The sequence below is a fragment of the Solenopsis invicta genome, chromosome 5, assembly GCF_016802725.1.
Source record: "Solenopsis invicta isolate M01_SB chromosome 5, UNIL_Sinv_3.0, whole genome shotgun sequence".
In the NCBI taxonomy this organism is placed as follows: Eukaryota; Metazoa; Arthropoda; class Insecta; order Hymenoptera; family Formicidae; genus Solenopsis; species Solenopsis invicta.
The window spans coordinates 312024-327494 of NC_052668.1; the positions used below are offsets into that span (position 1 = coordinate 312024).

At 27.2% G+C, this 15471-nt stretch overlaps 2 protein-coding genes across 8 annotated transcripts in view; both read left to right on the plus strand.

The window, feature by feature from the left end:
* Positions 1-15471, plus strand: part of LOC105197599 — an 80360-nt gene that overhangs the window by 16817 nt on the left and 48072 nt on the right. The window lies entirely within an intron of this gene.
* Positions 42-6778, plus strand: LOC105194077. Of its 7 annotated transcripts, none has more exons than XR_005574747.1 (4): positions 42-4000; positions 4781-5049; positions 5672-5838; positions 6565-6778. XR_005574747.1 is itself a non-coding variant. In XM_039449042.1 (4 exons), exons 1-3 carry the CDS (start codon positions 3979-3981, stop codon positions 5792-5794), a joined length of 414 nt encoding a protein of 137 aa, XP_039304976.1. In that variant the 5' UTR covers positions 44-3978; the 3' UTR covers positions 5795-5838; positions 6565-6778. The 7 variants fall into 7 exon arrangements, 2 of the variants coding, with proteins under 2 accessions (XP_039304976.1, XP_039304975.1); XM_039449042.1 differs by having other exon boundaries at positions 44-4000; XR_005574746.1 differs by having other exon boundaries at positions 4781-5838.

Sequence of the window (15471 nt, forward strand, 5' to 3'; positions counted from 1 at the left end):
TTTTTCTGGCTAAAGAAAAAATGAAAGCGAGGTCAGCTTTACGGCATTTTACGCAAAAATGTTACCACAATACAATGCCGTAAAGCTGACCCCGCTATCATTTTTTCTTTAACTAGAAAAATTTCATAAAGTAGTAAAATTCGAAAAAACTGTTTCTGCGATCATTTAAAAAATGGAGGGTGATGGAGAAAAACGGACGACGTAGTCGTTTTCAGCGCATCAAAATTCTATAGAAACGTCATTTAAAGTTCAAAGAACCCCTTTCCCCCACCACTAATTTTGTAGACCTGTGATATTATTTAATAAATATTGTCAAATCGGGGTATATAAAATAATTATAATCTCTGGAATTATAGATTTAAAAGTTTTGTAAAATTTTTAACAGTGAAGTTAAATTATCTTCATCAAGCGAAGAAAGTTCATATGAAACAGACCATGAGACAGACAAAGTGCAGTCTACATTTGAAGAATTAAACGAAAATATTTCTTTTAAAGAAAAAATACGTAATTGGTCTATGAAACATATTTCAACTTTAAATAACAAAATGTTATCTGAATTACTATGTATTTTGAAAACTGAACACAATGAATTTCCACAGACAGCTACAACATTTCTGCAAACTAAAAAAGCAAAAAATAATGTCAAGTTTATGTTAGGAGCTAATGGATCTTTCGGTACTTATGTTTATTTCGGTTTGGAAAAAGTTCTTAAATTGATGATAAATTCCTAAATATATATGAAAGACTTTATTGAAATTTTGGTTAATATTGACGGTGTACAAATTTATAAAAGTTCAAAACAACAATTTTGGTCTATATTAATCATGTTACATAATAAAAAGTATATTGTCAAACCTCAAGTTGTCGCTATATATCATGGTGACTCTAAACCAAAATCACCAACGGAATTTCTAGATAATTTTATAACAGAATTATTAAGTTTAATGGCCAATAAAATTACAATAGAAAATAAATTATACAGTATTAAAGTATTAGGTTTTGTATGTGATACACCGGCTAGAGCGTTTATAAAATGTGTAAAGTCTCACGTTGATTTTTACGCATGCGAACGTTGTACAGTAAAAGGCCAAACCGTTTTTAAGAATAAACGCATTTATGCAAGCATTACTTGTGAAAAACGCAGTAAACAATCATTTGAAACCCGTAAACAACCTGAGCATCATCTGAATAATGAAATCTCTCCATTATTGAAAATTCCAGAATTTGATCCGATAAAATCAGTTGTTTTAGATTCAATGCATCTTTTATTTCTAGGAGTTACAAAAACTTTATTAAACAATATTGTATATGGTGGTCGCAAGATAGGTGGAATTGGTCCACGAAATCGTTTGGTATTATGTAAATTACTTCGCAGTTTTTCTAGTCAAATTCCTGTAGAATTTCAAAGAAAAGTTAATGATATTATGGATTTAAAAAATTGGAAAGCTACACAATTTCGTTTTTTTCTTTTGTATGGTAGTGCATTAGTACTTCGTCATGTTCTGCCTAATGATAAATATAAGCATTTTTGTCTACTGTACGTAGCATGTCGACTATTATGCAATGATAATTTTGCGGTATCAAACGTAGAAAATATAAAAAAGTTGTTAATATTATTTTTTCGTTTATTACCGAGATTTTATGGTCCCAATGTACAAAGTATTAATTTCCATAACTTGATTCATATAGCAGATGATGTAACTCACATGGGTTGTTCACTGACTTCAATTTCGGCGTTTCCATTCGAAAATTTTTTGATGACTTTAAAAAAACTAGTTCGTACTCCAAACAATCCTTTAAGTCAAGTTGCAAATCGTTTAAGAGAAATTAATTTAAATACTGATATTAAAATTCAACGAATTGTACCAGTAACAGATTATGTAAAAACCAAAATTGTTGATTTAGAAAATCATATATTAAAAAATACATTTACAAGTGTCACATGGAAGGGAATAATTATTACTAATACTTTACCTAATAATATTGTACAACTTAAAAATGGTGAAATTATTCAAATTAATAAAATTTTTTCATATAATTTTTCAAATAAAGAAAATATTGAATTAAAAGGATATTTGTACTATCATAAAAGAAATGTTTTTACGTATCCTTATAAATCATCTGATATCGGCTTATAGCAAGTAGTTTTAAGCAAACATCATCGTACTTTTCAAATTAAAAAAATTAAACATAAGTGCATACTTTTACAAGTTAAAAATAATACGTATTGCGTACAATTATTACATACTTAATATTAATGCATAAAAATATTGTAATAATTATATTATCATAATAAAAATATTATAATAATTATATTTACTACGATATATCTTTATACTTTATGTAAAAGGTGTCTCAAAAAGCTCGGATCCTCTCTTAAGAGCGAATTCTTTGAAACATTCTGTAAGAACAAAATTCTAATACAAAAATGTCGAAGGCATAATGGTTTTCAAATTATTCGCGATTAAAGTTTACGAATTACAGAGCTGACATTTCGCGCGCTCAGGCATGGTGACATGACAAGGACCACAAGAAACCGCTATACATGTAAGAGATGATTTTACCTCTTGATACTGTATAATGGACGCAACTGATATTTTCTAAAATTATCTATTTATATTACCTAAATGTGTGTAAAGTTTCATTAAAATCGGGATGTGACATTTCGAGAGGTTCCCTTATTAGTAATATTTTAAATAGATTTTAATTGAAACGTTTCTTAAATAATTCTAAAAAATTTCGTGTCATATGGGCAGTGGAAAAAAATTTAATGGCAGCAAAAATCAATAAATTTAAATGACAGTCGAGCCTTATCAACGAGTTATCGTTACGAAAACAGATGATATAGAGTAAATATTCCGAAAGTGAGAAGAAAAAATATTTATTTGTGATATTTACGAGTTAAATTTTGTGTAGAAATAATAATGAACAGTTCCTCATATCTGTAAGTACATTTATATTTGGTTTGTGTTTTTATAAATGACTTTAGTAATGCAAGAAACGATCAATTCACATGGAGTTTGTTTCGTAAAAAATATGCAAATAATAGTTGATACAGATTACCCACCTTTTACAATAATTTTATGAATTGGTTGTTTCTTGCGGGGTCAAATAAAGGTTAATTATTAAGTAATTAATAACTTATATAGAACCGAATTAGATGACAATGCTACGCATATTATCGTGTGGTTTTATAATATTCGGCGTAAAGATGAAAAATCGTGTATAGACCTAGTACCAAGAGAGTGGTTAATAAAAATTAAACGTTCATGGTACTGCAAATATCCATCAAAATCTGAATATGACAAAGTACAGGAGTGGAGTAAAGAACGAAAAATTCCTGAATCAACGTGGAAATATTATCCAATTATATTAATAAAGGAAGCTAGTAAGTATAGAGGCTAATGCAGAATTAATACAACTTTAATTAATATAACTTTTTTAATATTTTACTTTTTACCATTATAAAAAAATAATATGTATGTGTGTGTATATTTTGTGTGCATATGTCCATCTATATTTATATATTAGGTAATTTTGACGAAGGACAACGCCGTGTAGCACGCTTCTCAGAAGGGAATGTTATATTATCAAGTGAACTATCCGATGAAAGCGATGAAAGTACTGAAGAATGTGAAAATGACACGGAAGATAGATCAGATGTATTAGAACTCAGCAACACGGAAACTTTTTCACATTTAAAAATTGTAAAAAGAAAAATAACAGAAATAGAGGAAAGTATTCATTATAAATACATTTATTCATTGTTAAAATCAGTTAAATTGAAATTTATAAATTTATAACTGCTATTTTGCAGATGATGTTTCAACCTGTTCATCGGATAATTCACCCAGTATTTTAAAAAATAAAAAAAGTTTACCTTCTGCACGTTTAACACTTAAAGAAAATATTAAACGTAAAAAATTTAGTGAAAAAGCAGATAAAAATTTAAATACAGTGCAACAAACAAAATTAAGCATGATACGTATAGAAAATAATGGTGAGTGATATTTTTGTAAGCTTTCAGAATTTGTTACAGTTATTTAAAAAAATTTATTATTAGATAATCTATCACACACACACACATACAAGCACACGCACACGCACACGCACGCACGCACGCACACACACACACACACACACACACACACACACACATTTGCACGCGTAGTATTTATTTTCATAAGAAAAAACGTATTATTTACATTTTTTTAATCTAAAAATTTTATTTATATTATAATTATAAAATAATTTTTTTAAAGAAAAATTAAATTTTATAAATTTAAATTTTATTTACTAATTCTTATTTAATATTTAAATTATATTAAAATATTTTATTAATAATAAAATGTTTAACATTTCTATAAACATGAACTAATATAAATTCACTTCATATGTTTTTAATAAAAATAAAATTATTAATAACCTTCAAATATAAATAATTCCCCTTTTTCAATTTCAATTTATCTTTTTAACCTTTTAATTTTTTTATTTATATACTAATTCAACCAAATGTTTTAGTTTATATATTATTTTTAATTTAAAATAATTAAATATTGATTAATAAATATTATATATATATATATATATATAGTATATAAAAATGACATAAAAATAATCTATATATAAATAATATATAAAAATAATGTGTGTATACATATATATATATACTACACATATTATAAATAAAATTTTTACTCTTCTAAAAAAATTATTTAATTATTTATCCATTTTGAGAAAATAAATATGAGATGAATATACATATATTTTTTCATATCAGAATCCAGTGAAGTGGAGAGTGCCTGCTGTGAGCAAATGAAAGCATTTTTACAACCAAAGATGGATAGTATCAAAAGAAGTATTCTTTATGATATCCGAAAAGGATTTCAAGAATTACAAAATAATTTGTTGTTGAATTTGCCAAGACAAGAAGAAATGAATCCAATTTCTGCTCTAAGACAAATTATAGAAATCAAATTACCAACATCATTAGAAGAGTTTGATAATTTGGATTCAGTAATGGACAACGATGAAAAAAAGAATGCCTTGGTAAATAATTTCTTTCTTTTTTCTTAAATTAAAAAAAAAATTTTAAACTTGTACAAGAAAGTACAATTTTAAATACAACATGCTTATTTTAAAATTTTATGACTATTAAGAGATACAAGTCATTCATGCAAGACTATTTTTCGAGTTAATGTTGCACAAATTATATACAATATTACCAAACGTGCGACATCACATGAGATGCCAAACGATTTGCTGGAATAATCGTTATGCGCGAATGTTGAGAAACGTGAAATACCAGTAGCAAGAAATCGCCGGTTCTCGCTAATAAACCTTTTTTTCCTTCCTTGATCTTCCTCGTTTAAAATCTCTTTTTTGAGTGATAACGTGTTTTGTTTTCACAAATATGAGTCAGTATAAACCTTGTTGTAATTCAAACATTCTTTATGCTTGCTTGTGTAGAAATTTTTCTAGATTACTAAATTTTTAACCTTAAAATGTTCAATCGACTCTAATTGATTATACAAGAAGTACAGCAAGTAATCTAAGTTTTGGCATTTTTTCTTGAAATAAAGGTTAAATGCCATCACTATTTACAGATAATCTCTTAAATAAATAATAAATATTTTTTCTTAAGTAATTTATAATTTTTTTATTTTTATAGCGTTCATTATTGGAGAAATATGTTGAAACGCATAAAAAGGCTATACATGATGCTTTGTCATCTATAAAGTCTAAAAATGTTCAGATCCAATTTACTGCTTTCGGTCGAAAAAAAAGAACATAAAAAACTAAATTTCAGTACGACTAATATTTATAAACTTCTTATGGGTATGTTATTTGAGATTTTAACTTAATATTATTTATAATATTATTAATTACGTACATTATATATACACAGAGTAAACAATTTTTTTGAAAAATAAATTTTATTGTAGCCAAATAAATTTATTTGGATTAGTTCAACCCAACTAATTTTTAAAAATCAATAAGCATGATTAATAGTAACTTTACTTTCGTCGAATAATAGATTTCTTAAATATAATAAAATAAAATTTTTATTCAAACAAGTAATATTTTGTATAAATATTATGTATGTTTCAATGAAATAACTTTATATTGTTTCATTGAAATAACTTTTAGTCAAATAAATAAGAATACTAAATCTAAAGAAATCTTTACTCATCTGTATACTACTCGTACATATAAACATTACATATTTTCCACCATCTATTGATAAAGAGTATTTTCCATCAAGCGACACGGTTGAAATAGTGTAACAAAGTGAATCATTATATCCTTGTTGTTTGTCAGTATTAACAAGGAAATAATGTATTACACTCTGTCCTTCCTTGTTTCTTGCTGAAAAACTATGCCCACAAACTACGACTATGAATACGCACACGATCTGCACAATTTTTGTTATGATAATCACGTGTTGATATAAAAGTACTTATTAAAGTATTTTGAATTAATTTTTTAAACTCGCGACAATTAGATTAATATATATTAATAATAATAATAATAATAGATTAATATGCATTAATTATTTAATAGATATTCTTGTCAGTAAATTTGGCATTAGAGAAGAAAAAAATATAAATTCTTCAATGAGCCGGTGGTTCTCCGGTGCAATGGATCGATGTGGAGGTCGAAAGGAGAGGGAAAATGAATAAATGATAATAATAAAAAAAAAAATAAAATGTTAAATGTTAAATGCTAAATGTTAAATGTTAAATTTTTAATAAATTTGCTGCACATTCAAGTATAAGTGCATAGTGTATGTGTTTTATATGTAGTTTTAATTTTATATTTTTAAGTATTTTTTTAAGAATGTAAACTTAAAAATGTAGTTTATTTCATAAATAATTATGTTTATAAAATTTAAATTTTATAAATTAACTATTCATTAAATAAATATACGTAATAAATAAATTATTATTATAATACTTACATATATAAATTTAGCAAACAAGTAATGATTATTGATATTATAATATAGTAATTTACACTAGTTACAGGATTATTACAATATTGAAATTCGTTATCAATTTTTAATACAGTATAATTACTATTACATTATTAGGAATCAGTATCGATATTTTGTATTGTTGCAAATAACAAATACTGATACTAGTAGTATTACGGTTATTATACTGTATTAAAAATTGATATTGGAACTCAATACACAAAAACAAAAAGTAAGTACTGACTTTTCGTACTATTACTGTATAGTTAAAATATAAAGAATCGGTCTTTTTTAATACTGCTATGGTACTGTTAAAGTATAGAAAATCGATACTGATTTTTAATATGATTATGTTACTGTTTTAATACGAAAATTCGGAACTAAATTTTGATATTGTTATGGTACTGTTAAAGTATAGAAAACCGATACTGATTTGTAATACGGAAATAGTACTGTTAAAGTATCAAAAATCGATATTATTTTTTGATACCGTTATGATACTGTTAATGTACAGAATATTGATACTAATTTGTAATACGGTAATGGTACTGTTAAACTACAGAAGATCGGTACTAATTTTTTATACTAAATCGGTATTAATTTTTGATACTGTTATGGTAATGTATTCTTGTACAGTAGTGGTACTGTAATTCAAATCTTGGCCCGTTGCTATCATCCCAGCATTCAAACAATACTAGTACTGGCACTAGTACTGGCACTTAGTACAACGCCAGTACTCAGTATTCAAAAATGGTACTGGGCCAGTATCTTACCGGTATTCATTTCTCACATGGGTATATATATATATATATATATATATATATATATATATATATCTAAAAGTTATAAATCTTTTAATGTATTTCTGAGAAAAATGTATTTATTTTAAAAGATTATAATTATTGTTAAAAAGATCATAAAATTCTAAGCAATTTCATAATTGCATTTTGTATAAATGCAAGTTTTAAAAATGTTATTAAATTAACCTTAAGTTGGAATTTTTCTCTACTCCAGATATTATTTATTATTAAGAACATTTATTTAATAGAAGCGTTTGAATCAAGAAGAAATAAACAAAATTTTACATTTTTTTAAATATTATTTTTCAACAAACTCTAGTAAAATTAGTCGAATAAATTCACAGTTGTGCCAGTAGCAGTTCAATGTATCAGAATTAGCTTCACTTTTCCTCTTTCGAGATAAACTTTGTTTAAGCGCTTTCGTTAAATTCTTACATATGTACACTTATCGTTTTCAGTACAAAAAATATATATGATGGCTGATTTACAAAAGATAACAGTAGGTCTCTTTGGTAGCGCTAAATAACTAATATCCCTTGCATAAGATTAAATTTATTGACTGTTTTTATAAAAAATTATTCATTAGTATCATCTTAGATATTGAGCGCTAATTGAAAAAGATTCCGTTAAATGAAGGACAAATAAAGGATAGAATGTTAAAATAAAGAAAAAAATAAAGTTTTAGGAAAATAAATAAATTTAAATGACAGCTACTTGAAATAAAGAACTGTCTTCTGAAATAAAGAATGTTCATTGTAGTTACCGATGGGCCAATTTTGATCCGCGACAGCGTGAAGCAATTTTCAGCAGGACGAGACGGCACGGGGACTGGAATTCTTCGTGCGAAGAGAGCAAAGCGCAAGCAAAAACGAGAAAAACAAACGTTTGCGTGCTATGCGAGCCGAATCCACAATTTCGGGGATCAACAACACTAGGTGCAGAAAAATACAACACGAACGTCGCGCGAGCGATTGAACGCGATTCACTAAGCGCTTTTACGCGATTTTATGCTACGAACAGAACTCGTCGCAATGCGTAGATCACGGTTGCAATTCGAGCGACGCTCGAAATCTCGATGGCTTCGTGTGATGCAGCGGAAAATGCAAACTTCGGTTATCTTACTCCCGCCTCGGAATAACGTTTGACTTTGAGAATGAGTCGTTATTAAAGAGCGTCGATCTTGCTCACAATCAGCGGCTCCCAACAAAGTAACGGATTTTGGCGCGGAGGATTAGGCTTATATTCCCAAACTTTTTATCGAAGAGGGGGGAATCTATTACGACAGATCGATCATTCAAGAATTGAAATGAGATTGAGAAGTTCGAAGTATATAGAAAATGTAAGCAAAACAGCAACCGGTAACCTTGGTATGCTTACAAGCGTAATTTAAAGATATGAAGATATGAACGCTCCGAACAAGTTTTTACTCACAAGAAAAGAGACGGAAGTGTCTCCGTTCGATGTTGACAAGCCTTTAATATGATGTAATACAAATCAAAATTTAAGGGACACATACTTCTTTATACTTGCCAACACTCACTTTTAGGGGGTGAAACATCCCTTTGAAGAAAATTGATTTTTTCATTCGAAGCGTATATTGTCAAAACTATACGAGATAGAAAAAAATATTCTAATTAAAAGTTGAATAGTTTGAAGAGTACTTTATGACAGTAACAAAGAAAACATTAAAAAAATATTTTATTCACATTTTCCTTCGTGCACGGACGGGTGCGCCTACCATGCGTATAGAGAGATCTTTACTATAATTATTTTTGGAAAATGGCAATGTCAGAACATAACTTTATCATACGTCGTTAAATTTCTAATAAAACTTGGGAAAAACTTTCCAATGTTGCTTCAACATTGTTAGAATGTTTTGTACAAATAAATAAAAATTAAATATGCATCAAACAAATTATAATGTTACTAGAAGTAATATTTTATAACACTTTATTGGTAAATATAACGGTGTATTTTTAAATTTTGTTTCAATTTTTATAAAATCGTGATACAAGCCTATCAAATGTTGAAATAAATTTATGAAGACGATACACACTCACGTGCACATACATATTTACAGAAATTTATATTAAGCGGCATAAAACACCCGAAATATTTTTACATTTATTCTGCGGGACGCGGATTTGGATGTTTAGTTATATTCGCGAGCTGAGCGACAGTCTAAAAGAGGCACAGAAGAACGTGCGAAATTTTAATTATAATTCAGTTACAAGGTTTTATGGAAGTATTTTAAGAATTCTTGAGTCTCATTAACAAATTCGAAATCGTTCGGTGACCTACATCTTATATGTAGTAAAACGTAGCAAAATAGGTTTTATGAGCAACAAATAAACGTGATTCATCTTATATTTTGGCCAGCGATTTTGAAAATGCTGTTTTAATTTAATTTTGATCTCGAAAAAGTCTAATACCTCGATTTTTTGGTGATAAAGTTAACACTTGGACTTTTTGCAATTTCACTTTTTGTAAAAAAAGAACTCAAGCTTTTTTTCCTTAAGGAGATACTATCAAGAATTTAATTTCGCAACAATATCTGCTATTATGACATTGATACATTGAGACATCAATCTGTTTGAAAGAAGTAACGAACACAACTAAGCGACAAGTTGCCGAATTTGAAATGCGAACTCAATTCGCAAGAGTGATTGTTCAATTTTTCAGATTCAAAAATTCATAACTCAAAAACAAAGTCGTATGTTGATAGAACCGTTGCGACACGTAAACTTTCTTTAAGAGTCAAGAATCACCAACGGAATTAGCATCGAAACAATTCAGCATTCGCTGAACATTTCTGGGATTTTACTTGTAAGAGAAAAGTGTTTGGTATTTCTGACTATAAATGCATGGTAAAATAGTTACAGTTAGGAGCTTTATTTTTATAATTATTACTGCCAAAATATTAGTAATAATAGCATTATATTCCCTAACAGCACAAGATATCATCATATGAATATTTTAAAATATTCATAACATCGTATAAATATTCGTATGTCATGTACCATTACGTTTATACTTTTACAGCTCAGTGTAATATAACAATTTAGCAATATTGCAACAACATTGCAACATTTAACAACATTGCAGAAACATTGCGAAGTTGCTGCAATATGTTCCACGCTGTATAATATTTAATAATAATAAGTTGAATATTAAATCGTGCAAATTCTATAAAAAATAAAACAAAATACATGTCATTACTTTGTCGAAGACGATCTTGGTGCTTAATGATATTTTTATATCAATTGCTAAATGCTTTTCACAATGAAAAGAACGGAAGCGTCCCCCTCGGATTTTGATGAGCCTTTGTAGTATAGATCAAAATAAGACACGTATTTTTTATACGTGCCCGTTTTCACTTTTAGGGGGTAAAACACCTCTTTGCAGAAAATCGGTTTTTTTTTTAAGCGTTTATCATCGAAACTGTTACAAAATAATGAAAAGCTTGAAGAGCTTGAATGGCCGCGTCGAGCCGTTTAACCGACTGCAGCGTATCTTGCAACGCGAGTATTATTGCATAACAAATTTTCGGGTGCTCTCTCACCCGGATGTATGTTTAATTTTATTCGTGAATAAATTTTCATAACAAGTATTCAGTTATTGCGGCCAAGCGGCCTTTCGATGTAAAGGAAAGTTGTTGACCGTCCAATTATTCAAATGTCGATCTTTGTCGCCTATTGATCTACATAAATTTAAAGTTAAAAAACAACGCATTTGTAAACATCAATATAACAACTGTTAATTATATCTTTGTTTAATTTTTAATTATATCTGCAATCTACACGTAAAAACAACGAAAAAAAAGATCTCCAGGTAACAACTTGTTCTAGTCTTATAGAACTGTTCTTTTATTGTACAACAATGTTCTATATATATGCAAACGCCTAATATGGTCATCCTCGTATACAAAGGACTCATACATAGAAACCAACAGACGCTCAAGGATCTCCTTCAAGGTAACGTCGAAATCGGCGTCACCTTGAAGGAAAAAACCTAAACAAAAAACCTATGACAAGCAAGTTATGAAATTTGCATTCGGCGAATGTTGAAATTGATAGATCAAAAAATAAAGAGTACTAATAATTAATATATAAACAATATTTATAATAATCATTTACAAAAAATGTCCAGCACATACTTATTAAAAATATTGATACTCGCCAAAAATTCAAATTTAAAATTATAATAATTAAAGTAATACAATAATTAAACAAATTTTTTACAACTTAAACAAAAAATCCTAGATTAAATCTGCTTTAATGTATTCTATTAAAAATTGTACATTAAATAATGTACAGTTAAATAATGTATCGTACATTAGTTGAATATTCAAATCTGCAAATTTTTAGTAGTTAATTGCTTATTATTTTGTTATGATCTTTAAAACTTTAGTAAAAAAAATATAAATAGATTTCTCCCCCACGATTTTGTTTTAATATTGAAGGAAATAGGATACGTAAGTGGAAATATTTATTATAAATTAAAGCTTATACATGTATGCATGTCATTAAATAACATTATATTTGCACCTGAGAGCTACAATACGCTTCGAAAGCTCCATTAATATTATGCAACCGCGTGTATAATAAAACAGTACCTATCCATACATATGTATCATTCGTGAACCAATAATATACTTCTCGAATATTATTTATAGACTATCTTCTGGTTTCATTCATACTGAATACAAAAGCATCGTTATCTTAGAAAAATTCTTCATAGATGTAATGATATTAGTTCCAGGCTGCGTTTTTTCACGATGACATAGTGATCTGTATAGATCTTTTTATACAGGGAAAAAGCGCTCATTCTATTTATCCAATATAGAAAATGAAAAAAAAATCAAAATTTTGATACGAATAACAGAACAAAAAATTTTGTTTTTTAAACAAATTAATTATTTCAGCAAAAAGATAATTTTGTAGACTTTATTCATTAAAATATTAATAGAAAATTATTAAATTTATCTTTCATTAGTACAACAAATCATATTTCGGAATCCAACATAGATTTTTTATTAATTTATTTTTCTTTATATAAAAATATAAGCATTTATCTTCAAATTTTAAAATTTTTACCTTTTTAAATAAAATAAATATTCGACTTTTATATGTTTATTAAATAAAATTTAAAAATAAAAAGATAATATACCTAATCACTTCATTTTCTAAATCATATTATAACTATGTAAATGATAATTGCTTGTTATATACAAATATAACTCAATTTTAAATGACTATTTTAAATATTTCAAAAACAAAGCATGCAATGGAAAATTTCAAATAAAAATTGCTTTGTTTTAAGTGGCATGATTTTTATGTCGGATAAAGAAGATTCCAAAATTAAAAAAAATATCTGCCTGATTTGAAACGATGCTATTTTGCTGGCGCTATTCCTCTCGCAAAAAAGTCGAGTCTTCTTATTGCCCGCTCGGACGCTATACCTTTCATAACAGCTGGTTTTTTGCTAGATTTGAAATTCTCTGATGATCCTAGACCTTTGCCGCGCATGATGAGATTGCAACGGAAATCCTTCGATGAATGAGATTTTTTCTCCCGCGGCGCTGACGGCCTTCAATGTGTAAGAGTATTTTACAGAAATTGCATTATGATTATCATGATAGTGCTACTACACAATAGGTGTAATATGAAAATATTATTCGTATGTATTTTATTTCATTGATAAGGTCTTTAAGTTACAGAGCTAATGGCAGAATTAGTTACTAACTTAAAACTAAAATCTGAGTTAAAAAAGTAATAGTTAAACAACAAAATTAAAAATTTAATAACTGTAAAAATTAACTCATTTGAAATTAATTAAGCTAAATTAAAAATGATTAAATTTTAAATTTTGTTATTTATCACGTCATTTTTTAGTTTTTAAGTTAGTAACCAATTTTTAACTTGGGAAAAAAGTTAATAAGTTATAGTTTATGTGTTTAAATTTTATATGTTAATTTTTAATTTTAACTATATTTAATTATATTTAAACATATAAACTACAATTATTAATTTTTTTTCAAAGTTAAAAGTTTACCTACGTAAAAAAAATTAAAAAATAAAAAGTTTCCATATGAAAAACAATATTTCTTTGTTAATTTTTTTTGTATAAACTTAATATATTAACAAAACAAAATAAAAGTTAAGGCTCTTATAAATAAATTAAATTAAAGAAAAGTGAGCTCAAGAGCCACTAATTTAATTAATATATTAATAAAATATTAAATTTATTTGATGATTTATTAAATAAAATTGTTTTGTTATTTAGAGTAATATATTAAAAAATTACTTTATTCTATTAATATAATGAAAGACAACTTTTCATTAATTATTTGCGCGCATTTATACATTAATTATTTGCGCGCATTTTTAACGTGACTAAATTAATCTTGTACAATTACACAGCTAATCACAATATAAAACATTAATATCTAATTAAAATGGATATATTCCATTTAACAGTCATTGTTTCATATATAAGCAAGAAATTATATTCTTGTTTATATACAAAAGAAAGATTACTTTATTTATAATGCGTACAAAGTGTCTCAAAATTATTTAATTTTATGAGCAAATTCTTTGGAATATTCTTTGGAATATTCTAAAACGAAAGTCATAATACGAATATATCGAGGTTATGTACTTCTCATATTAATACTTTTCAAACTAATAAATGATTGAAGTTGATCAAGCGCTTAGAATACGGGCTCACAGACACAGTATTGAAAGTACTCTTATGAATTGACTGACTTTCTAAATTGTTAACTTAATTTTGTATAGAATGATAAAGATAATCACTTTTAAACTTTATTCTGCTAATCTGTGATTATTTAACTTAAATTAGACATAAGAATTTCCGTTAGCTTAATATTATGGAATATCGAGTCATACATAAATCAAGCTGTCAAAACTGTCAATTAAAGTACCATGAACAGTAAGTGCCATGAATAAATTAGTGGCTTTTCTCGTATATACTTCATTTAACAGTTTCGACAGTTCGGTTTACTATGTATGACTGGATATTTCACAATATTAGACTGATATTAATCTTTATGTATAATTTAAATTAAATAATTAGAAATGAGCCAGACAAAGTTTGAAAGTATTCTGATTAGGGCAGACCGGGGACAAAAGTAATATTTTTAACATACAGGTTGTTTATCAATTACTTTGTAGAGGTATTAATAAAAAAGTTAATATCTTAAGAAACTCTTTTTACTTATGTCTACTTACATATACATTTAGGTAAGCCCCAGGTAATAAACATTTACTTGAAAAAAAGATAGTCAAGGTCCATTTTCGTAAGTGTTTTAAAGCGAATTCGTTATTCTCTTTTATCCAAATTCTCTTTATTTACAAATGCCACAACGGAAACTTTTACTTGTGATTTTTTGGTTGTGACGTTACTACTTCAATATGGCCGCGGCGAGTAGATAAGAGCCTCAAATTAAATTATATTGACTTAGTTTACATCGTTAAAACTTTGGTACTCGTATTAAGTTTGGTGCGCACCAATGCTTTAATACAGGCTCGTTTACATCGAACGTACTAAACGTTTCTTACAAGACATTTTTTAATATCGTTTCAGAAAGACCAAATAAGATTACTTATCATAAAACCGGTCAATTAAGGTTATACTCAATAGGCCTAATCCCCTACAAAATACGTTTCAGTGTTT